The sequence below is a fragment of the Sitodiplosis mosellana genome, unplaced genomic scaffold (genome assembly GCF_009176505.1).
Source record: "Sitodiplosis mosellana isolate CC-2019 unplaced genomic scaffold, AAFC_SMos_1.0 Smas_scaffold_22, whole genome shotgun sequence".
Lineage (NCBI taxonomy): Eukaryota > Metazoa > Arthropoda > Insecta > Diptera > Cecidomyiidae > Sitodiplosis > Sitodiplosis mosellana.
In genome coordinates, this window is record NW_022595264.1 from 3,142 (window position 1) to 28,590 (window position 25,449).

The following is a 25,449-nucleotide window of genomic DNA, read 5'->3' on the forward strand; positions in this document are numbered from 1 at the left end:
ATCTAAATATAATAATTCATACACATTCAGTATGCTCAATTGATTGTGTTTGCATCGGTTGTTTACATTGAAATAAAAAAAAAGTCATAATAAACATTTTACAACGCTAATACTGATAGCCAAGATGTTTGTTTATTTATCGTTCTTTTATTGCAAAGTGGCAAACATTATCCTCATAATATATTTACTATAAAATCAACCATCCATCAATAATGTGCATTGCAATCGCTTTCGATTCTCAAATAAAATATTTCATAATTGGTTCAAATATTTCATTTTTTCGACCAAAAATAAATCCATCCAAAGCCGGTGATGATAATGAAGTAGTGTTTAATGACATACACACAACGATAGACACGGGCAAAAACTGCCACGAAACTTGGTGTGGCGCTAGTGTTATCCATATCCCGAGCATTGGCCGCATTATATACTGAACGCAACTGTAATGACCGTCATTCTGAGCTCGTCTTTCAATCGTTCAGCATCGAAACTACGCCAGTTCAAGTGAATTCATTCCAAACACAAGAAAAAAAACACACGTTCAGTCAACACACAAGCTACGCATCGAAGAACGCCATTAATAACATTCGTTCTCTACGTACGACGTTCAAGCCACGACGAAATCGACGGTAAAAAAAATTCCACATATTTCTACGACAGTTTTTAAAGCAAAAAAAATATCAGAAAAAAGCAAAAAAAAAACACACACATTAATCCTTTACCTAATTTTTAATTTAATTTGTTGTTGTGTTCAGAAGTTCAGTACGAAAAAAACTTGGCTGAATTTTGTTTGCATTTGTTCCATACATATATATATATACATATGCCGAGAGTGCCTGTGCTTTGTTTAAATATAAGAGAACGCCATTTTGAATTTGAATTTACGCGTACCTTCGTTTGTATGAATTCCCATTATTCGTCATTCATTAATGCGCTTTTAAAATAGTAAAGCAGTAAGACAAAAGAAAAATAGAAAGAAATCCGAAGATTTAAATCAATTATTTGCATAATTATTTTTTTGATAAATCTGAAACGCGAAAAAAATCGTGTCGCCCACCGGATTAGTCATATTTGCTTCGCATATACACATATTTTTTTAATCTGCATTTACGTTGCCTACGTTTGTACTACGTCGCATTAAATAGCATTTTGGAGATAGAAAAAAAAAATCGATAAGAGAGTAGTGCGATGAAGCTATACGGGTGTGTCGAGTCTACCAAACAAGAAAGTGTTAGCGTCGCAGCCATTGCTAAGTTGTATCGTCAAATTAATAAATTCCATTCACTCGTCAGAGAAAAGAAATTTGAAAAAAATGACCATAAGCTAAAAATAAAGAGAAATTTTCTATCGAATCTTCGCTCAACGCAACACGACGACGATGAAATATTTTAGATATTCTTCATCAAATTTTTTTCTCCATCGCGCGTCAGTTCACGACGAAAAATCAGATTCGCCTCTTGAAAAATCCTCAGCGCTGTGTGTAACACAGAAAGAGTCACGCCAAAAGATGATATAATCAAAAAAAAAGAAAAGAAAAATATCGATTTTTTTCCTACGTACTTCGTTCGCATCGAACGCGCATCAAATTTATTTGCGTCTCTTCGCCGTTTTTATTACTATATACATTCTGTGTGCATGTAATATCGCAGCTCGACGAAATCGACATATGCGCATAAGTAAGGTTTAAATTGAAAGGAATGAAACAAACACATACACACACACCACTGCCACCAACCAACCAAACAAGCAAACCATTTATTTTCGTTCTACAAAACTGCAACACATATAGAGTACATACACAGTAGCGGCGGCGTCCATATTTAGTTGTTGGGTTTATCGTTACCAATTTGTTGTTTTTTTCTCTTTCGTTATCGTTTCGTTTTCTCTCGCTCTCTTCTCTGAGCAGATGAAACTCATAGATTTACACATCGACCTCATAATTTATATATTGCATATGTATGTAGCATACTAGATTACTTGCAATGCATTTGCTGTACGTTTGTTTTTTTTTGTTCTCTCTTCCACCACGAACAAAAATCTATGCATTCATTATTTTTTATTATTCGACTTTTGATTTTTTGTTTCGTTTCTTTTTGTTTCATAATTCTAACGATTTTCGATCGAGATAAAAACGTTCGTTCTATTTGCAAATTATTCTTCACTCCACTTTCGTCTGCTCTCTATTCCATATCCCTTTTTTTGTTTCATTGCAAAATAAATAATGATTTTTTTTCTTTTTTTCCTTTCTTTTCGAAATTATTATTCCTTTCGTTTTCGTTTGAGAATGTTCTTTGAATAATAACTCACATTATTTGATTTTTTTTGTTTTTGTTTTTCTTCTTCTTCCCCGTGAACGAAATGAAAACTTTTTTCTCAATTTTGGTTTTTCGCTGCGCCATACATTATTCCATTCATATTTCGCATTTTGTTTCTGTTGTTGTGTAACACCACTTCATCGTTTAGTTCCAAATGCAATGAATAAGATTGATGAAATTTATGAACAAAATGAAAACAACACACAAACCTTTTTTTTGACAATATCTGAATGCATTCGAAAAGTTATAAGAAACGAAAAGAAATATATTTATTATTGAAATGAAACATACACACAACATACATATGAGAAGACGTCGGAAAAAAACGATTTTCAATGCCAACAATATTTATTCGATATTTTCCGATTTCGACATCATTTTTATGATTTTTACAAACACATCATTTCTAAACTTTTTCGAATTATACGATAAAAATAAATAAGTTTTCTATCAAATTTCACTACCAAAACCAAAAAAAAAATGCAACAAACCAATATTTAAAACCAAATACATAGAAAAGTATGCAAAAAAAAACAAAATCAATCACAAAAAAAACCCTCCTGAATTTTTCATTACTTCGTTTCTCGTCGGTTCCTCGTAAAGAATTCGTTTGCAACGCAGTCGACGCATCTCAGCGAAACAGTCCCACACACGTCAATCTTGGTCAGTGTCAGTGTTCATCGCTTCGAAGCGCGCACGCAAAAACACCCAACTAGCTCTCGTCACACGCACATCGCACACACACACGGTTCGACGTTACTTCGCATCGACGAATTGAAATCTACGTGAAAAATGGTTGAAGATCGCGGTACTCGTGTTTACGTCGGCAATCTCGGCGAAAAGGTTAAGAAAGAAGACCTGGAATCTGAATTCACCAAATATGGCAAATTAAATTCAGTTTGGTAAGTGTAAACATGATAAGTCATATGTCATATCAATCGGATTTCATTAGTAAGCATATTCTAATTAATTTGTTTTGATTTTTTCTTTTCTCCGTTTCTCCCCATTTTCTCTCGTTCAATAGGGTTGCATTCAATCCACCAGGTTTTGCTTTTGTTGAGTTCGAAAGTCGTAACGAAGCTGAAAAGGCTTGTGAGATTTTGAACGGCGTTGAGGCCTTGGGCTCGGGAAAGCTTCGTGTTGAAATTAGCAAAGGTCGACCGAATAAGGGTCGTCGCAGCGACGGAAGAGGCCCGGGCGGCGGAAGATTTGGTGGATCGAACGGCGGTGGCCGGTTCGGAGGCCGTCCAGGCGGGGGCGGTGGCTTCAGACGCGAGGGAGGAAGTCGCGATGGTGGCTTTAGAGGTAGCTCGGGTGGAGGGGGCTACGGTAGACAGGATTCGGGCGGTTTTCGTAGTCGCGACTTTGGAAGTAGTTATGGTGGTTCCGGGGGAGGGGGAAGATTCAATAGCCGTGAGGGAGGTGGACGGAGCTTCGGAGGTGGTGGTGGTCAGGGCTTCGGTGGAGGAAGAAATGGTGGTGGACCGGGAGGAGGACGATTCCGTTCCAGATCGCCAAGATCTCGTTTCTAAATTTTCATTTAAAAGCAAGTAACGAGGCCATTGCCCGTTACCGCTCCCCACAAACAAACACACACACACACACATACATAATTTCTAATTGCAAAATGATTTTATGTTCTTAGTTTTCTTTTTCTACTTCTAAACACTCTTTCTTTTTCGATATAGTACATACATTCGAGATTTCGATAAGTTTTTCTTTAGCATTTAAGACCAATCGATACTGATTTGATTTTGCCCATTTTATTTTTCTTTGGATTCGAGTGCTACACGCACGCTCACAAAATATTACTACCAAGCATTTTACCTGAGATATATAAATACCTATATTTCATTTACACACATGACCACCACCATCATACAAAAAATAAAATGCTGATAAGAAAGAAAGGAAAAAATAAAATCAAAAAACAAACAAAAAAAAGTAAAAAATATAAGAACAACCTCCCGAAGCGCTGAAAACAAAGCAAACAAAATTATATTGAAATATGATAAATACTTTTAAATGCCATGAACATAAATATATTATTGTGGAATATGAGATAAAAAGATGAATTAAAACAAAAGTATCCAAAACTACCGCACTTGAACCACATACAAACACACACACACACAAAAACTCAAACTCTCTTATGCAAATGATGTATTAGTATTGACTGACAAGTTACAATAAGAGAGAAATAAATAAAGAACAAGAACACGATTTTAAGAATTCACACGTATTGAACGCAAATAAAGAAAGAAACCAATCAAGCTGATGATCGCGCGTAGTGCAAACAATTATGTCATCGTTTAACACTATCGATTTAATTATGAATGTACCAATCAAAATTAAATGTACGTAGATTCTATATAACTATATAAAATTACCTTCGATTATCAACCAAATTCAAACCACACACACACACACACACCGCAATAAGAAAAAGAAAAAAAAATCGTCAAACAACAACAAGCAAACAAAAAAAACGCATATGATATCATCTTTCATTTAAAACATAAGGCAATCTGCAGCATTCATTCTGGAAAAATAAAAATTAAAAAACTACGATTCGTCTATACTTTTCATTTGTTTCGTTATGATTCCTTTTCTTCGTATTGTTTTTTCATCGTGTCTTTTCGTCGATTTACACAACGTCCACGACGACACAATCTCGAAATGGAGAGATTGGGCAACGACGCGACAACGCACATCGGACATTGACACGTATGTATTTTGTTTTCATTATCAACAATGGCGCGACGCGGTCACTCTTCTCACCGCCGTCAAGAAGATAGCATCGGAAAGACAATTAAAATTCCACAAACAAAGAGGAAAAATGTAAATCCTTCGTTATGAATGGTGTTAGTGAAACATTGTGGGTAATGAATTCCTTTATGCGCTGGATGATGCATCACGTTTCCATGCTCTATTTGAGAGAGACGATTTCAGAACCAAACCGACGAACAGATAGAACAAAAAGTATCTGGAGCTCTTATTTACTCTTTCGCAATAAACAACAATTAGAACACAATAAAACAAATGATATGAATCGAACCACCCGAATTGGAAGTGAAAGAAAAAGCAATTGAATGATTTCAACATAACAACAGAAGCTTCTTATTTTCTATGGAATGCCTTTTTCCTACTATTTTATTGTTTCATTCACTTGTTCATCATCGGCTCGTCGAATAGTAAACATTAACGCACACACGCACAGAGAGCAAGTATTGAATGATGCACTCGGTGTGTACTATGTACGTATGTATGTATCTGCCTTCATTAACATACAAAACGTACGCACTGCGTTCGACATCCATTTAAATTCTTCAGTGGAATATGACGAATAGCATGGAGCCAAATGCACGAAAAATAGGCTCAAAAGTAAACACCGAAACAGGCAACAGCAGCAGCAGCAACAGCAGTCACAGCACAAGAAGTAGATAAAGAAGAAGAAATAGAATTCATAGCAGCGGCTTGCCTCTTAGATACAGAGCAATGGTATACTGAACATGAATTGAAAAAGAAAAGGGTCGATGAACCAGGGCAATGACCTAAATATTTTCAATGCGCGCATTTCGTGTTGCTCTCACTATGTACATTGTACAAAGAACCTTTTTTTATCATTTGAATGTGTTTTTCCCATCTTTCTTTCTTTCTTGAATCTTTCTTCTTCTGACTTTATGCTTTTCAGCGCACATGAAATGAATTTATCTTAGTTTTTTTTTCTTTCTTACAACGTGGATCTATAGTATGAGAACCACAATGAAATGGAACAAAGCGTGAAAATATGAGCGCCGAAAGAGCGATTCATAAGGTAAGTAGCTTAGTCATTTGAAAACTCATCATAGAAGCGAAGAGATTTTTCTCTTGCCTCACACTCGACTGAAGAAGAAATGATCTCGATTTTTTTTTTCTAATGAAACGAAAATGTTTTGTAATGGGTTTTTGAGGCGAACTATGGAATGATTCATCTGAAACTGATATGTTAATGATAGGCATCAAAATGGAACGAAGCGTCAAAGCGTATATTTGTCACCGCCGTTGCGGCTTGAGTGTGTGTCACGTCGGAAATGTAAAACAGAAAACAATGAATCATCGCCATAAAATCATGGTTTTATTGTATGGGGAAGGAAAAATAAATAGTCACCTTGATACATTGACAGCAGCAGCATTCCTTGATTGAATCATTCAATGTGATTTTCAATCATTCCTGATTTTATCATGGTCGCAATACGATATGCAACTATTCTAGACTTGATGAACTTAAATATAGGACGCAGAGTCGGAAGTGTTAATTTTATTTGCATTAGAATTAACATGGAAAAAATAACCTGGGCAGATGGAATGTGTGGTACGTGCGCATGCCATTATTTGATTTAAAATACAAATTCGCTTTCGCTTAACATTCCACTCATCCATATGATTCACGGCTCGATATTTAAATTTCAATCTCTCGCGCTATGTCTCGCATTGTCTCTGTATTATGCTCCGCTGTTTGATATGGAATAAGCAATGAACATGTATTCACTATATATCGGCAATTAAAATCGAAATTTGTATTACGAAACCGATTGTATGCGGCGGCACTCAGTTCGTCGGTATCAGTTTGTTTGCTGCGCGCATACACGATAAAAAAAATGAAATTACATAGTATTGAAAACGTATCTCGTAATAATTGTCGTGTTATTTCCAGTTTTTGTTTTCATTTTTTTTATGAGCACACGGCATGAGAGAAACGATCTGTGAAACTGAATTCTCTGTCTTGGTGCGCGGTGAGCCGTTGTAGTACGAATACAGTGAAAGGAACGTGGACAACTATGCGGCGGTTGATGGCCAAACCAAGTGGAAGAATATGTAATCGACTCCAGAATGCAACCAATTATCCAAGGCAATGGAGTCCAAAAACAACTGTTTGGCATTTTTGTTTTCATGCGACTACGGCGACGACTCCACTCAACGATATACCTCAGGCATATAAATATATATATAGCGTACACATAGTTTGCGTGTGCTCATTCACTTCTTCTTCTTCTTCTTTTTTTTCTTGTTCCCATTTCATCATGTTTAGAAGTCTAAAGCAGCAATAAGCCTACATGCATACATAAACGCATCGTCGATGCATTTGTCGGTGTGTTTGTGTGAATGACTTCATCGTTGCAAAAACTGGATTTTACAAAGCGGTTGAAAATAGCGTCGCCACCGCTGTCGTTCGTCGTCGTCGCCGTCAACAACAAATGCCTAGGCGGTTTTATGCATTATGTGCCTAATGCGCACATAATGTCGACCGTTGTTCTACCAAATGAGCACAGGTATAATGATCGAAGTCAAAGTTCCTCACGATTTTTAGCGCACTTCTTTGTTAATCACCAAAAATGCATAATTTCGATACACTAATCACTTACGCACAACTGATGGACTTTTAAATGTGCGGGAATTTCTATTCAACACACACAGGTGTGTGCATAATATATCATTGACGCTCATGCTGAAGAGTTTTAGAGAGCAATGTTAGATCAAACCCACTCACTACCTGCGCGCAATGAGCTTAGAACAAGAGGTCATTTGTTATTATGAAAACTTTAAGTTTTATGCGTAGTATCGTCGATTGTTAATGCATATGCATATTCTTTTTTTTTATTGCCCTTTGTTTCGATTCGTTGCATTTTAAATGTTAAATTCCCTCGTGCATTTTCTGTATACAGTGTTAGGCCATCCGTAATGATGTGCATGTGTATGTCTTTGAATGACGTTGCAAGTGTACAGTCACGTGACCGCATCGAAAAAGAGAATCAAATTCATGTTTTGTTGTGTGTGTGTGCCAAACGAATCGGGTAAATTTGAATTTTGAATGCAACGGTTTGGCCGAGAGTGTGAGCGCAGTGGTAAAAACTCTTCGTAACGACGAAATAAAGACTCTCATATACTTGCCACCGCTTGGCATCAGAATTTATTGCATGCATACAATAGCAGCAAAACTTCACAATCCGACCGGAGCTCTAGCCAGAGAAGAGAGAGAGAGACTCTGTTTTGGTACTCAAGCACAACTACATCGCTGTGTTGGTTTTCGTCATTTATGGTAAAGCTACGGTAGTTACGGCGACCACAACAATGCCGATTTCTGTGTGTAGCTTAATACTGTTATTGCGGGCATCGCGCTGTCTCTGTATCGGTGTATTTATGTTGGTATGTGCAAGTGTGTGTGCCTGTGTGATGATCGTGTTTTAATGTATGGCTTTGTTTTTCGATTTTTTTTTCTTCTTTCTCACAGTTGTTGTCGTTATATGCGGTTGTGTGTAAAGCAAAAAAAGCTAACCGTAAGAAACGTGTGTACACCACACTGAAGAGAATGTGTTTTCGTGTGGTTTTTATTTTCTGTTGAAGCGTTTTTTTTCGTATACGTGTGTTGCTCATTCTCGAGAATATTTTCGTGTATTACCTTGCATTGCACACGCCTGTTGCTGTTGCTGCTGCTGTGCGAGAGACTTACAGAGCGATGAAATAACGTTTCAGTTTGAAATCTGCGACCGCGCCTTTTAGTCAACAAAACACCTTTTGTAACGAAACTTGTGTTTCTTGTTAAAAAAATAATTTATTTTCGTTTCTTCGACGCGTTGCTTCTTCAGACGTTTTGTGTGTGTTTTTTTCATGTCGGAGGGGAAAAACCGTTTCCCTGGTTGCACTGTTTTATCGTTGCATGTCTGGTGTCCAGCAAATCAATGGTATTGATTTTTTCTTGCATTTTTTCCACCTAAAAATATTACTTAGGTGGAAAAAATTTATTCGCACTTTGATCTAGTGATTTACATGGGAAATTGTGTCAAGAATTTTTGTTGCATGGACCACTGTTGCTTGTTCCATGCAAAGTAGGAATAAAATTGAACAAATGTTCATGTGTGAGTGTGTGCTTTGTTGCAAAAGAGTTTGGTAAACAAACGAAATCGACAATTGGTCAAATAGTACACTATTTTTGGAAATTTCGATACACCTCTGGGAATTTTGTGTACACATACCGAAATAAAACAAAACACCAAAATAAATAAAGAAAGTGATTAGCGAGAGCTGATATGTTTGTAGCGTTTTTTTTCAGTTGTTCCATTGTGTTGAAGAAAATGAAAAAAAAAACAAAAAACAAAAAAAAAGACATGAACACCGAGATATAATACAAAAACATAGTGAATGTTCCCATTTTTCGGCATGGTTTTTTTCTTCTCTCACTGTGTGGCGATTGAGTGCGCGTATTTATGTTTTCGATTATTATAATGTGCATGTGTTTTGTGGTGGACTCATGTGTGCCAAATCCATTTTACATTTGCATTTGCATTTGCTGGATAGGAGAAAAAAACTAATTTCAAATAATTGCTTCATTGTACGATTGATCGTTTTTGCACGTCGCTAATGTGGTCTTTGATTTTCAACAAAAACCATGAAGAAAGCTTCTCTTTTTTGCCCCTCTGAATTTTTCTTTCTTCTGTAATTTAAAATCAAATTCGATATACATATATACAGGTGATGTGTTGAAATTTCTTTCCGTTCCGTTTTTTTTCTTCTTCTTTCTACATTCTGTGTAGCCTTAGTAGTTCATTGTAATGCGAATCGGAACAGACTTTTGATAGACACTGGCCCCAGCATATGGTACAGAGATCATAATGCCAATTTTTTTTCTTTCTCAATACACACGATTTCGAGCAGCAAAAACACGATGAAGAAGTAGAAAATTAATCAAAAAAGATCACAAAAAAAGAAAATGAGAAAGAAGAAAAGAAGGTTATGATGAAAAATCATGCGGCTGCTACCATAGAAAGCTTTATTTGTAACGTATCGAATTTGTGTGATTTAGTTACGATTTTGGCTTTGTCTTCATCATCATCTCTCTCTCTTGCATCGATTGTTATTGTACGATTTCTCATATTTTTCGCTTTGGCCGTTTCGTTCGAAAGTTTCGTCCGTTGAAAATCAAGACCAAAGCAAAAATCAAAAAGAAATTAACGAAAAAAGCCAAATTCAAAACGAAACACACTCACACAAAGACACACTAAAAGGTCCAACGTCTTTCGAACGGAAGAAAAAGAAGAAGCAGAGATTATTATTCAACAACATGACCAAAGCCGTCATCAAGATCGACATTTTACTCTCTTTCACTGTCTCCGCGTTTATATCGTGAACGAAAAGACGCGCGCGCTCGCTCACACATACCTTTAGTGCATAGTTTTTTTGGTCGTTTCTACCGAGAAAAAAAAAACGGTTACAACAACAACAACTGGTCAAACGACTAACCAATTGGAGAATGCGAATGTGTTTAGGTATTCCGCATGTGAAACGATTATAGACATTTATCTGTGTGGTTCATTCGTTGTCTTCGTTCTTTGTTTACCACGCATAACACAGCAGTTGTGGTTGGCGAACGCGCACGTTCGTGCGATGTGCAAACAATCAGCAGATATGTCAGTTCTGATGTTGCTGCTGCTGTTGCGCTATTTTATGCAGATTATTGTTTTGGTAGCAACCCATTGCCGCCATTTATTTCTCACAGCATGTCTCATTTGCGTGTGTATGATGCGAACTAAGCTTATCTCCATCCCGGATACTGGCCAATTATGAAAAAAACGAATACGTTAATAGCTTGTCTTTGTGTGTCGCCTATGATCCCATGTTCTATAAAATGCTATTGTAGATGCATCCAAACCGCAATCAATCGACTCCATCGTTCTGCATCGTTCTATGTGCTTGGGCATCTGATGCTGTTGTGGTCTGTCGAACAATTTAACATTTTTTTACGGTTGGCATTCTTCATTCTATTCTGCAACACACGATTCAGGCGTTTTTGCACGGCCTATTCGCCGCTATTCGATTTATGTCGGCTATGTGTACATGATGATGAACAACAGACAAAAAAAACAGTCAATTTAAATCAAATTATTCGCCTTCTTTCTCTTTATGTGATTGCTTTTTTCGTGTGTATCATGTACAATGTACATATACCTTCGGCTGTCGCTTTGTTTGAGCGACGAACACTTACAACTGCACAACGGGGCGAAAGCGTGAAAAAATAATGAACGGCCGATCGGAATGAAAGCAGTCGGTGCATTGTAGCAACGTTAATTTAATGCAATTGTAATTGAATCCCAAGCGAATGACTCATTTGAACTGACTCAATTAATTTATCGTGCTGCCGTTGTTGCTGCTGCCGCCGCCGTGATTGTTTGTCGTTGCGGATGAACAAGAACGGAATACAAAGCAGCCGAATGAGCTATCAGTCAACATGAAACTATCTCAAGCGTTTTATGTCGAAATGTGCGAATCCGTGAAATAAACTGGAACACATGCGAGTATGTGTGTGTATTGAGAGATAAAGACAAGAAAAAAAACATAAAATCACTGATTTTTTGTTGTTTTCAAAAAACGGCAACATGTTTTCTGTGTTCAAAAAGCGTGTAGAATAGAAGAGTTAATGTGCTATGATTGCGAAGATCAAGAGCAAACATACCTAGCACAAAACCAAGAAAACAAGTGACTATAACCATACACACACAAAATATGTGTTTCACCGTTTTTGGCTTATCTTTCGTCATCGTTCCACTTGATATTTTTGGATAACAAACACACTGGAATCTTCATATTTTTCGTTGTTGTGTTTGCGTTCGCGTTCGCACATTAACAAAAACGCGATAATTGTAGTGAAATCGGTCGATAGACCAAATGTGCGTGCAATATAATTGCTTGAGCTAGGGCTGCCTCTATCAATTGAAGACAATTCGTCGGTCGCGTTGTTCGTTGTTTGCAAAAGGTGCTGTGGCATTTGTGAGGCATTTTCCATTTATTTTCCTTTTCATCATTTCAACGAATATTGAGAGCAAGTTTTTATTCGATTCGAGCTCAAAGCCATTAATTCAATGACAAATTGATGTGAAAAAGTATTCCAACTTTAAATTCCACACAAGACGAAGAATAAAAATGAATTAAGTGCAAATGAAAGAGCAAAACGAGATTGAGATTGAAAGGAGAGAGAAATCAGTGCGAAGAAAACAGAACGTTAATGAGCCAAATGTGAATGTGCTGATGAGTGCACTTACAGAGTGTTTTTATTTGAAATTGTTTACCCAGTTTATTATGACAATTCATACACGTACAGCCGAATTGTTAACAATAATATGCTTTGTATTTTTTCTTCGTTTCAGGTGTTTATGTTGAGAGAAAATCCCATCGATAAAGTATTTCGACGACGAGTGAAACAAGTGACGCATGCACAAAATTACTGATCGTTCGAACGGTGACCAAAAATCAACGGCAGTATGTGCGGTTAAGTGTTTGGCAATAATGTTGATCTCATATCGAATCAAAGCCTTAGTAGAGTGTAATCAAGTGTAAATTGTAACCGAAAAGAAAAAAAAAAGAAAATATTTATGCATAAAATGAAAGATAAACCAAATTACCGTCATTCGACGGCTAAACAGTTCAAAGAAAATGGTTGTTGCGACAGACAGAAATCCGTTCCAAATTCAATGAATAATATACATTTAGAGCGTAGTGTGTTCGTGATAGCGACAACAACGCTGTTGTTATTACTGCCAGCGATAGTGAATTGTGATAATAATAACAATGTATTGAATGAGATCGATAACGGTGGCGAGGTGCATGCCAAAAATACGCTTACAGAATTGACGGGCGGCCGTGTTATCGGCGAAAAATGGCTACGACAAATGGAAAGCCCATACTCACTGGAAACCGATTTGACAGTCGAACGCAGCGGAAAACTGTTCATCGAACCGGGTGTTACAATTCACGTCGCACCAATGGTCGGAATTACGGTGCGAGGTGTTCTAACTGCATTGGTGAGTTCAATGATCTGTTGCGTGTTGGTTTTTTTTTCTCCTCACTTCTGTTCCTATCGACAAGATCAAGGAAATAATGATGATATAACGTCCATCATCCCGTTGTCTTGTGCACATTCCCACCGGAATTGCATTATTCCATGTATATGATTCCATCATCATCAGGCCGATTTTTTTTTCACATGCGCCGCCTTTTTTCATATTCATCACATCTTTGATCTTTCTCGCTTCTTTGATTTTCGCATGACAAAAGGGAAGTAGCGTACAACAAGCAGCGCACTGCTTATTCAATATATAATTAAGATGAATAATCGCAAGTAATTGACTTTCGTTTCTTTTATTTCTCTCAACACAAATACACGATTCGAACAAGGTCCATTCATAATAACAGTAATAAAATCGTTTGACGATGATGATGATGATGATGATGAGTAATATGCTTCACTATTGCGTTTTTCCTACTAGCCACGAACAACGCGCTGTTGTTGATGTTTTTTTTCCTCTTACATTCTGTGTTCAATTTCTTTCGTCATAACATTCGTTCATGAAATACATGCATAAATAAATTCGTGGTTAAGAGGTCACATTTCTTTGGCCGTTTTTGCCGTTGTTGTCATAATTGAATCAAGACAAAGGCTAATCGATTTGACGCTTAAATTAGCCGTTTTCATTCACACGGAATACATTTTTCGATTACGTCTACACGAGCTTGCGCAAATTGCTACTTTTTTCTTCGCTATTTTTGTCATAGTGCACTCGTAAAATGGCAAATATTTAATGAACGCTTCAATCAAATTTAATTGTGTTTATTGCACAAAAATGTCACTTTTTACGATGATTTTATTCCATACAAATGAATCTGGTAAATGGCTGCTTTTAATTGCCATTTCACGCAAATCTAGTCTGCAAAACAGTAAACAGAATCAATCGAGAGTTTTAATGAATGCTACCTTTTGTTCTTCTATTTCGAAACAAAAAAAAAACAGGGTACGGCCAATGAAAAAATTGTATTCACAACGCAAACCGATTCGGGATACGATGAGTCAATAACAAATGAACCGAAAAAATTAGGTGCTCGTTTGGTCGATGGCCCATCACCGCTATCCGGACGCTTGCAAATATTCTATGAGAACAAATGGCGATCGGTGTGCACCAATTCGAGGAAGTGAGTATTCGATACAAAAATACCTTTTCAATTTGTCACACAAATATTGATTTCATTTTTGTTTATCTATTATTATCAGTTGGACGATACCGGATTATGAGGCGGTGTGTCGTCAAATGGGTTTCAAAGGTGGCCGATTTTGGAACTGGGTAGAACGATTATTCAACTATGAATCACGTCTGCTATACGAAGAGCCCAATTGCCAAGGCACTGAAATCACATTAGCGGAATGTTCGTGGAATTCAATCCAAATTGGTTCTGGCATTTGTGATTATCACAACGATATCGGCGTTCAATGTTTACCTTTGCATGAAACATCAACGCCGCACTGGCGTGGCATACGCTTTGAGTATGCACCGTCCGAACAGCGATTAGCACTTGACAACACCAATTATGAACAAGTGTCGATGTCGGAATTGCGATATGTTGATATCATAAAAGCGGGTTCGGGAATGAGTCGTGCAACGAATGCGGCCGTTGAAGTTTTGGGCGTACCACCAGCAATGAACTTCGTTACCGTCGATCGAAGTGCATACACTGGTATTAATGTGACACGACCCGATGCTGCATTCACATTCAATGATGTCACCGTACAGAAGAGCCGTGGTATTGGTATTTTTGTGAATTCAAGCAATGGCCTGGCACTATTCAATCGTGTTAAAGTCACGGAAAATGGAGACGATGGAATTCGATATACCGGACATGATTTGCGATCCGATGAACGAACCGATCGAAATAGCATTTATGATTTTTGTACATTGCCAACAACAGCCGGCCAAACATATCCGATATCCGTGTCCATTCAACAATCCCAGTATGCGACCGTTGCGAAAGAATGTTTTAAATACTTTTTCGCGCGCAATGGATATTTGTTAACGGTGAATTTTGTGCATTTCGTTGTTGAACGCAATGAAACGGGATACGTGGACATTTTTGATGGGTCTTCGGCCAGTGATCGATTGATTGCATCATGGGCAATACGAAATTTTACACGGCCACAGAGTGTGACGAGCACACGTGAAAAGATTTTTGTTCGTTTTCGCGCTGATTCACGATCAAAGATATTGGGCTATTTGAAATTAACAACCGGGCCATTTAAATCGTACGATGTGAATGTGACGAAATCGGTGATTTCGAACAATGCGGGCCGTGGTATTGCTATCGATTACATGCGATCTCAAGTTCATATTCATGAGAGTGCAATTATGAACAATGGCCATGTGGCTGGTTTGCACATCACAAGCGGTGTTGGTGATATAAATGTAACGCAAAGCCGAATTGGCATGAATCATGGCGATGGAATCAACATCACTTACTATGGAGGCAATCGAAATATTTCGAAAAGTGCCATCACTTCGAATCTGGGCTATGGAGTTGCGGTTTGGTTGAATCATACATCGGAGGTGGATCGACAAGAGTTTCGGTCGTTTAATCAAACATCTGTTGTGGAGTATTCAACGTTCTTCCGGAATCTCGAAACTGGAATTTTACACGGAAATTTCTGCAGCAATCATTGGGTCAACATCACCGGCAATAAATTCAATGATAGTCTATTTGACTCCATTGACATTCAATCGTGCTGGTTTACTACGAACAACAATGAGAAATTGAAACTGCAAATCGGACACAATGTTTTTGAAAACGACAACAAAATCGGAATTGTCATCAGTCCAGCGTTGAATTTGGACGGAAACATTGAATACAATCATTTTCAGTATGGAAAATATGGATCACTGCTCATACGAAACAAACAGCTCGATGAATTTTTGTCGCTTCCTGTTCGCCTCAACATTCATCACAATCAATTTTTCAAAAATCAAGGCATCTACGTTGCTTCATTGGGTTTGACACCGTACAGCGAGCAAGATATTCAATATCTACTGTTTACGAGGAATTTCGTGCGAATGAATAAAATCACCGAACCATTTTTGAATCCAGACGATGACGATGGTGCGTTGGGTGAAAATCGACTGTCACCACGTTCACGAGTTGCGGCACCGGTTGTTATTTCGTCCAGCAATGTTGATGTATTTCGAAATATTATTCACAATCGAGAATCGCGTTACGAAGTCGGTTCACAGGTGTCGGATCAAAGCAAAGTGTTAAATGTAACATACAATTGGCTGGGTCATAAGGATGAAGAGCAAATTTTCCATCGGCTTTTCCACCGCAAAGACAGATATGATTTGGCGAAAATTGAATACCTACCATATCTGTTGCACAATTCAAACCCAGGCGCGAACACAATAATGTCAATTCAAACATTTGTTCCGCGATTCTTCATCGAAGGCTCGGATGTGGTTGGCGGAGAAGTTGATGGTCAAGAAATCCTACAGCCCGGCACCTATACAGTCGATCGAGATATTAACATTCGACCGGGCGGTAAATTAACGTTGAGCCCAGGAGTTACGCTCAATTTTGCACCCAGTGTTGGAATGATGGTTTCGGGTAAGCTTGAAGCACGCGGTCGAAATCCCGATGATATTTCGTTTACATTGAAACGAACACCGGTCGTTACATTCGAAAATGAGACGACTGATGCAAATATAACGGAAATGGACACCGAAGCGGTGGTTATCGTTGAACAAAAGCCAAATGTGCCAATTCGATTGCTCGGTGGAGCTTCGGAGATGGAAGGAAGATTACAAGTCTATTTGAATGGTAAATGGGGAACCGTGTGCGATTATGGATGGAATATCATAAACGCTGCTTTAGTGTGTCATCAGCTGGGCTACGCTTTGAATCCATCCGATTGGCAATTGGAACGTTCAGAGCTACCGAATGCGGGCACATCGGAAGATGTAATTCTATCGAACGTGCGATGCACTGAACATGACATTGATATTACGAAATGCCGTGCTGAGCGTGCATCAAACAAAGACTTTGTCAATTCATGCTCACACACCCAAGATGTTGGCATTCGTTGTTATGAGGGTGCGTGGGCTGGTGTTCGATTTGGTGTGTTGGCTGAATCGACCGATTTGCAGTACATTACCATTGAAAAAGCCGGTCTTTTCGATTATGCAACGAATACATTCAAACCAGCGCTACAAATGGATTTCGCTCGTCACAATTTGGAAAATGTACGAATCGTACACAATTTGCAAGATGGCCTTGGTGTTGTGTATTCCGACATTTACAGCGGATCAACGAACAATGTGAAAAACTCGGAATTTTCAATGAATCGCGGCAGTGGAATCAGTTTAAAACAACTTGGTCTTCGTGTTCAGGGTTCGGTTATCAAAGATAATTACGGGCCGGGAATCATTCACACTCCGGTTATATCAGCGATTGAACAACGTGAATTGGCTGGTTGGTTTCAAATGGCACCTGATTTCAACATTCATGATTCCGACTATCATCCATTCACGCTGCCCGATGACGAATTCAGCGACATTAATGTGGACATTTGGACAAAGAAATACTTGCTAACATCGCGTGTGTATGACCAACCAATTGAACGAAACATCAACATTCACTGCGCTCCGGGTTATGTAATTGGTTTTCAATTGCTGAATCCCATTCAGAATGGATCGACGGAAAACATTTGGATTTACGATTCGCAAACGCCAAGCAACAATTCCAATGTGTATGAAATGAAACGTGATTTAACCGTATTTCCGGTGACAACCAGTAGCTATGGAGTTAAATTGCGCTACACCAGTGGAACGAATGCGTTTGGCGGTGTTGTTTTAGTTATATCCAGTATAACCGCACCGGTGCAAAACATTTACAATCGAATCGTACGCGGTCCAGTTCCGACATTGTATGTCACATCGACGAAAATCCAACGCAATCAGAAGGGAATTATGGCTACGTATTACAATCGGTATTTGGGCGATCGTGCCGAACATTTTATGCGCAAAGCAAATGAATCAATCAAACTGACGCATTGTGAGATCAGCCACAATAGAGAAGAAGCAATTTTCGTGTTGTCACCATTTTGGGATGTTCACGTCAGCAACATTTCCGAAGTGACAATTCATTTGAACAATTCGCTGGTGATCAGCAACGGACGCGGCATTCGACAGTATTCAAAAGATTTGCGATCATCAAACAATCTGTTTCATTATGTGATTCAGGGAACGACGTTCGAAGATAATTTAAACGGTGGTCTGGATATTAGTTTGCCATATGTTTGGCAGTACAACGAGAATTTCACGCATTCCGTGTATTTGGGCAATGATACTTGGATTCGAAACAAAAATTTTGGCGTTCATGTGACCGGTCATTTTGCAATTGTTAACATAACTGGCAATACATTCCGGGAGAATGACTGTTTAACTGGGTTAATCGGCTTTCGTGGCATGGAGAAAAAACTGAAGATTGATGGCAATGTCATTAGCAACAATAATGCCAGATATGTGATACAGTTCCGCGCTGATTCATTGAGTGAAATTCTTGGTGAAGTGTTTGCTGTGTTTGCATACAATAAAATTGCAAACAATCGGTTCGAGGGAGAGATACGCCAACTCAGTCTACCACATGCTGGATTCAGATACAATCGTTGGATCGCTGATCGAAACCCGACGTGTGTTATTTGCTTTAATGGCATTCAAAAAGTTCGCATCTATAGAAATCTATTGACCGAAAATAAATTGCAGTATGATCTGTTGGCGGGTGTTCGGTCGGCTCGGTTGAGCAATTTCCTAGATGCCACTGAAAATTGGTGGGGCTCAACCGATGTTAATTTCATTCTATCGCGAATTTTTGATTTTGACGATTGGAATAATCATGCTGAAGTGCTGTTTAGACCGTTTTTGGTGGAGAATAATGTTGATGGCAGCCTGTCGCCTTCGATCATCGAACGGAAAACTATTGATATTGATAAATTGGGTGGAAGAATCTTCGAAGATCTGACGCTATATCGACGAGGTGTTCCATATGTCGTTAATTCCGATATTACCGTCATGCCTGGCGTCACAATGACCATCCATGCTGGAGCCGAATTTGAATTTGCCGAGAACGTTGGAATCTTAGTTTTGGGTAAGTTTCACTTTTTTTATCTTGTTTACACAAAGAATAACCTTTGCATTCACTTTTGAAATCATGTCTTTCTCGTCAAAATCGTGCTATAAAATTGTGTTGTCGTGAACTTTCGCTGTATATCTGTAAGAAATTCAATTTATCTTCGTCATTCTTTCCAAACAAAGTATAGTTTAACGCAAATAACTCTCAGCTACGACAGAAAAAAAGCAGACATTCCGTGTGAATGCATATCGAGCTGAGCTATTTACAAATGGCTGTTTGGTACATTTTGATTTTGTGACTATCGAGCCATGCAAATTCATGTGAGATGATAAATTTGGGACACCTTTTTCCATCCTTTCCATGAATTTTTGTCATAAATTTATCATCTCACATGAATTTACATGGTTCGATAGTCACAAAATCAAAATGTACCAAACAGCCAGCTATTTGTAAATAGCTCAGCTCCATATGCAGCCATACGGAATGTCTGAAAAAAAGTAATAATGTATAAACAATGAACGTTTTGTTTTAAGTACCAGAGTACGCCCACGGCTCATGAAAAGAAAACAACGTGAGCACAAAAGAGAAAGGCGAAAAACGAAAAAAGCGCCGAAATGAGAATGAACATTCAAAATGTTCGACGTTGATTGTTTCTAAACTGTTTTCTTCTTATTCTCTTGGATTTCTTCAGGTACTTTGATTGCACGCGGTTATCCAGATGGTCGTATTAAAATGCGAAGCCAACAAACGACCGTATCTCAAGATCCACAATACAAAGCTGAACGCCATATGGATGACAATCGCAATGATTTGGATTCGATACGCTTGTGCAAGAATGGCAACTGTTCGAATGAACACAATGACGTGGAGCCAATAACGGAAGGCTTTTTGGAGTACTTCAATCATACAACACTACAATGGGTTCCGATTTGTGATCGTCGCTTCACCGAACGTAATGCTCAAGTGGTGTGCCGTGAAATGGGTTTCAATTATTTGGATGTTTACTTCAATCACGATCAGCGCTTAGAGTATCATACGAATTCGTTGACTCGAATTTGGTCATGGGTTCAACCGCTCGAATGCAAAGGCGATGAACCGAAATTCAGCCGCTGCGCAGAACGATTAAACGGACAATTGTACGGTCATCGGCACGAGTGTAAGTGGCATGATAAGTTTGTGTTCGTCAGTTGCAATGGAAATGCAGACATTCACAAATACTGGGGCGGCATTCGATTTGCGCATCCAGACTTTGAGCACAACACGTATGAACATCGCATTCATGACATCCACACGCATACAACGATCAAAAAAGGCGAGAGTTTCTTGGAATTCATCGATATCGATTCGGCTGGTATGTTGCATGGCGAAAAATCAGCTGCGATTCAAACCATTTTCAAAGCGCCTACCATTAATGCTATCACCATTACGAATGGTGCACATCATGGCGTTAATTTGGTGTCACCAAGCGATACAATGCATTTGAAACTGTTGAAAATTGACAATGTTTTGGGTCATGGTATAAATGCTGTTTCGTTGACTGGGGAAGGTCGTGAAAGTGAAGAATCAAGCTTTGCACCGCTTAAATCACTGGAATTACCCTATCACTTGTTCTCTCTTATCGACATTTGTGATACCAGCAAGGAGATTATCATCGAAGAACGTGTCATTTTGTACTATAAATATGACAACGACCCAGTGAATTGTGTTAAAATTTTCAATAGTGCTTATCGCGTTAAACCGATCGGATTCCGATTGCTGCAATCGAATCTATTCAATCATTCGAAATTGTACGGACGTCGTGATTCGATACATTTGTTTGATGGGGATTTGTACAATCTCACGGCAAAACACATTGATACAATCGAAGCCGATAGCAACAATGAAAAGCGATTATTCCGTACAAATGGTCCGATTCTAAGTGTTCGACTCGTTGCAAGCGGAGCGCCGGCAACGCACGGTTTCTTCGCTGAAGTAGTAACTCTACCTGCATCTGCCATTGGTTTCAGTAAGTCACGTTATTGGGTAATCATTTATAAGCATTTTGCTAATGAGTTTATTGGTTAATTTACAGATCGTGATGCACAGCATAACATTTCGATGTCGGAAATCTCGGGCGCTGTGGGCGGTGCACTTACTTATGCAACCGCTGGTGAAATATCGCCAAGATTAACACTCGAGAATAATCGAATAGTTAATAATTGCCGGCAAATGTATGGTAATTTCTCGACGTGTGAAGCAGCCATCAAATTAGACGTGCAAAATATGCAAACATTCTTCTTTCAAGTGAGTTAATGAAGATTTATTTAACACTTTCTGATAGCAAATATTCGGTTTTGGTTATTTATTCATACTGCAAATATGATTTTAAACCATTTCAACTCTGAAACCTCTCATTTTTGCTTCTAGAACAATTTGGTGAAAGGAAATCAAGGTGGAATTTTGATAAACGCTGATTCCAGGGGCTCGGCCACATCACTGCGCGCTTTCATTCATCACAGTTTATTCGTCGACAATCGAAATCGACCGAGTTTGTTCGTTGAAGGACGACAATCATCGCCGTATCAAGAAGTGACCATTTTCAAGAATTACTTCTCGCAAAATAGAGCCGCATTCGCAGATGTAATTGCATTGCGCCAAGTGGTATCGAACTTTAGCTACAATTATGTGCACAGCAATCAAGGTGGACGCATCATCGAAATTTCAGGATTTGACAAAGTTCGACTGCCAATTTATCAAACCACCGCACATAATGGCTTCTATGAGTGAGTAATTTTTGCATAAAAAATCTTTTTATTTGGAACAATGAGTTCCAACAAGAAATCAATCCTGTGAACCATTTCTTCAACTCTAATTCGATGTAAATTCCGAAATTCCGTCTTCAATACTTATATCGCTCACTCTCTTTACTCTACAGAAATGTTGCAACCGATTGGCACGGCCGTGCAACCATTGTAGCTGGCACAGCGGGTCAACAATACGTGGATAACATCTTCTACAATCCGGCAAATGACTATGAAATGATTACCGTAAATCGATCTATGTAAGACCGTATTTCATCTCGTTTTTTCTTTGATTAAACTCTTTACAGTGACCTCGAATCGTGCATGCAACAAATGATTCAAATAACAGTTATATAGATAAAATCAACTTTTATTCTTCTATAAAAAAGAGTCCGATTCCAACTTTTTCGCTCGAATTTCGATTCATTTTAGATTAGATCAACTCCAAGAACAGACAAACCTATATTTATTGGGAAACATTTCTTTAGAAAGTTTTACAATTAGTTCTCTACAAATGTAACTCTCTTCTTCTATTTCTCTCTTTGTATATTTTCCCCTGTACGGTGCTGGTCTTCGAATACTCTTTTTCAAATTATAGATTTGAATTCCAGTTTTGGAACAGGTAAATAAATCGACGAATTCCAACTGAAGTTGGATTTTTTGATTTTTTTTGTTCTGTTTGAAAACATAATTTTAATAAACAATTCTTTGCGTAGCACGGTGGATTTGTGGAAGACGAGAATCGACGCAGCGCACAATTATTGGAATTACAACGATACGCTTGCTGTTAGCGGTAGAATTCGAGATAAATCAGGTGAGTGCGATGATGCAGTGTTCTAATCGTGGCTACAAATTTAATTTCGGCAATTTTTCATTGCAAATTCCAACTCACGATTCAACTTTCATAATTCCAGACGATCCTCTCTTGCTTGAGGTGAACTATATGCCATATCAGCTGAACAACAAAACCATTTTGGACGATAAATGTCCACCTGGATGGTCATTGATTCTGGACACGTGTTACATGTACGTTGGAGCACCGATGACATTCTACGAAGCTCGAGAGTTCTGTCGATCGGACAATGCAACGATGCCATTCATTCGTGGATCAAACGACGTTTTGTGGCTGTACTTACAACGACAAATGATGCATTTGCGATATCCAGAGAAAATTTGGATTCAAGACTTGAATCATTTGGAACAGTGCTCGAGTTTCATTTATCGTAGCATCGAAATTGACGATTGCGACAACAAACGTGGTTTCGTTTGCGAAATCGATCCAAGGGTAATAATCACTTTTGTGATCCACGCTTTGTTTTACTCTATTTTATTCCAACGAATAATTCCATGTTGAAATAGTAAAAATGTGCTAAATTGAATATTTTTTGCTTCAATTCCAGGTCCGTCTGTCGCCGCTCTCCTGGCAAACCGATATCGCTGCAGTGCTGATGATCAGTGCTCTTATTTTATTCTTCCTATTGATATTTTTGTTTGTATTTTGTTGGTGCTCAAAATCGCACCATCGTCACATGCAGCGATTAGAACGGCGAAACAGTATCCGACAGTCACTGCGTAGTTTAAACGCGATCGATCCACAGGGATCGCTGCGTCGTCGCAATTATGTAGGCATTTGTTTTTATGATCTTTTCATTTGAACCTTTTTTCAGTTTGTTTAACTTTTTTTTCGTTTTTTTGTTTTTTTTTGTTGCTTCTCCGTTTTTCCCCTCTTTTATGTTTGCTTTGATCGCTTGACAAAATCGTAGAGCATGACAAGATCAACGGACACATTGACGAAATCAATCATAACAACGCCCGACTACAAGAAAATGATGTCAAAGGGGTCGATTGACTCAATGGACAAGAGTGTCATTAGCTCAACCCCAAGTTTGGGTGGTGGCTATGACAATCAAAATATGCAACAACGATATGTGACTCAGAAGAATAAATACAGTCCGACCGATTCGGATAGTAGCGCGGCAAAGAAAGGTGGTTCATCATACGAACAAAAACCCGCAAATACACCAAATTATGATCCATATGGTCAAGGCTTTGAGCTTTCCTATCGCAACGAAGGCTTCCGTGATAATTCATTGTTCAACACACGCAACAATTCGTATGGCACAAATATCAACGACGACACACCCATCGTACACCACACCGACATCGACGATTCGGTTTCCGATTATTATGGAAAATCCAGTACATTGCCAATGAATCCGAGAAACAATGATAATCTATCATTTTTGAGTGAGCTCAAACATCAATTGCCCGAATACGAGCAACTGAATTCGGGACATAGTAGTTTCCTAACGTCTCCAGCACACGATCAATCACCAAATGCATTCCAATCCTTTTCACAAGATAAAAAGAGTGCGGCATCGAGTGCATCACATTCGCCGAAAACTGGACAAGAACCGAAAACGGATGCGAAAAAACCAAACGATTACGCACAACCAAATATCCGTATGATCGATCATGATACTCGACGGCCCAGTTCGTATTTTACTGCCATGCAAAATGCACGAGATTCCAAAAATATTGCGAATATCTCGTCACCAAATCGCCGGCCAAAGGCTGTGTACCAATCGTCGCTGGTTTACGATAAACCAGTGATCAATCTCAGATCCAAATCGGAGGCACTGCTCGAGGCGAACTTTGACGAAACGGCCGCCACTCTAGATCAAAAAATGAAAAGTGATAATAAAAGCTACAGCCAACCAATGGAGACTGCAATGTAACACATTAAGATCGTATTTAAAGTAGGATAACTAGCTTTTAGCTCGAACATCAAACAATCACATCCGTCGAACATTTAACTTACTGTATTTCATTCAATCGACATGAAACGAAACGAAACCAATCGAATCGAATTTAGTTTTTAAAGTCAACAGCAAACAAAACAAACAGCGAATTAGTTTATTATTATGAATATATACGATAGATCCAGATCAAAAATAAGTCGAACGAAATTTTTTTTATTATTTTAGTTGAATGCTTTGTTCAAAAATGTACATAAATGATATAAAGAGAATTATTTTCAGAGAGAATATATACTTTTGTTGAAGTTTACTTTTATGTAAATTGACAAATATTGTTTTAAGCATATCGAAATGGAAAAAGAACGGAAATCAGAAATAAAATGGAAAAATAAAGATATTCAATCAGATAGAGTGCAATTCTATCCAAATATAGATGAATTTTTTACTTGAACGCTTGAACTTTATCATTGGCTGACTCACTATCTTGCTGTGTTTTCAGACTATAACGCTCATTTGCTTTTCAATGAAAAAAAAATTCACTCAAATTTATCTCTTCAATGTGAAATCAATCGCAATTGCCGATGAATCGATTGAACCCATATTTTCGGTATTTCTTCAATAAATTCG

At 38.3% G+C, this 25,449-nt stretch overlaps 2 protein-coding genes across 3 annotated transcripts; both read left to right on the plus strand.

Annotated features, from left to right (window-relative positions):
• Nucleotides 1-420: 420 nt before the first annotated feature.
• On the plus strand, nt 421-4,883 carry LOC129568752 (RNA-binding protein Rsf1). Its single transcript, XM_055447002.1, has 3 exons — nt 421-629; nt 2,919-3,217; nt 3,340-4,883. The coding sequence occupies exons 2-3, from the start codon at nt 3,108-3,110 to the stop codon at nt 3,845-3,847; spliced, it is 618 nt and encodes a 205-aa protein (XP_055302977.1). The 5' UTR covers nt 421-629; nt 2,919-3,107; the 3' UTR covers nt 3,848-4,883.
• Nucleotides 4,884-8,813: 3,930 nt separating this feature from the next.
• Nucleotides 8,814-25,254, plus strand: LOC129568753 (protein bark beetle). 2 transcript variants are annotated; one of them, XM_055447003.1, is made up of 13 exons: nt 8,814-9,037; nt 12,494-13,147; nt 14,134-14,312; nt 14,392-19,298; nt 19,975-21,288; nt 21,355-21,566; nt 21,690-22,045; nt 22,198-22,323; nt 22,662-22,685; nt 22,780-22,877; nt 22,978-23,348; nt 23,464-23,685; nt 23,827-25,254. In XM_055447003.1, the coding sequence occupies exons 2-13, from the start codon at nt 12,719-12,721 to the stop codon at nt 24,799-24,801; spliced, it is 9,213 nt and encodes a 3,070-aa protein (XP_055302978.1). In that variant the 5' UTR covers nt 8,814-9,037; nt 12,494-12,718; the 3' UTR covers nt 24,802-25,254. The 2 variants fall into 2 exon arrangements, with proteins under 2 accessions (XP_055302978.1, XP_055302979.1); XM_055447004.1 differs by lacking the exon at nt 8,814-9,037 and adding an exon at nt 12,067-12,102.
• Nucleotides 25,255-25,449: the final 195 nt, after the last annotated feature.

Excerpts from the sequence above, each read along its gene's own strand:
- LOC129568752 (XM_055447002.1), top strand. The coding sequence starts at position 3,108 with ATGGTTGAAGATCGCGGTACTCGTGTTTACGTCGGCAATCTCGGCGAA. Across the intron at positions 3,218-3,339 it reads GGCAAATTAAATTCAGTTTG|GGTTGCATTCAATCCACCAG; the intron begins GTAAGTGTAAAC and ends CTCGTTCAATAG.
- LOC129568753 (XM_055447003.1), top strand. The coding sequence starts at position 12,719 with ATGCATAAAATGAAAGATAAACCAAATTACCGTCATTCGACGGCTAAA. Across the intron at positions 14,313-14,391 it reads GTGTGCACCAATTCGAGGAA|TTGGACGATACCGGATTATG; the intron begins GTGAGTATTCGA and ends TATTATTATCAG. Across the intron at positions 23,349-23,463 it reads TTTGCGAAATCGATCCAAGG|GTCCGTCTGTCGCCGCTCTC; the intron begins GTAATAATCACT and ends CTTCAATTCCAG.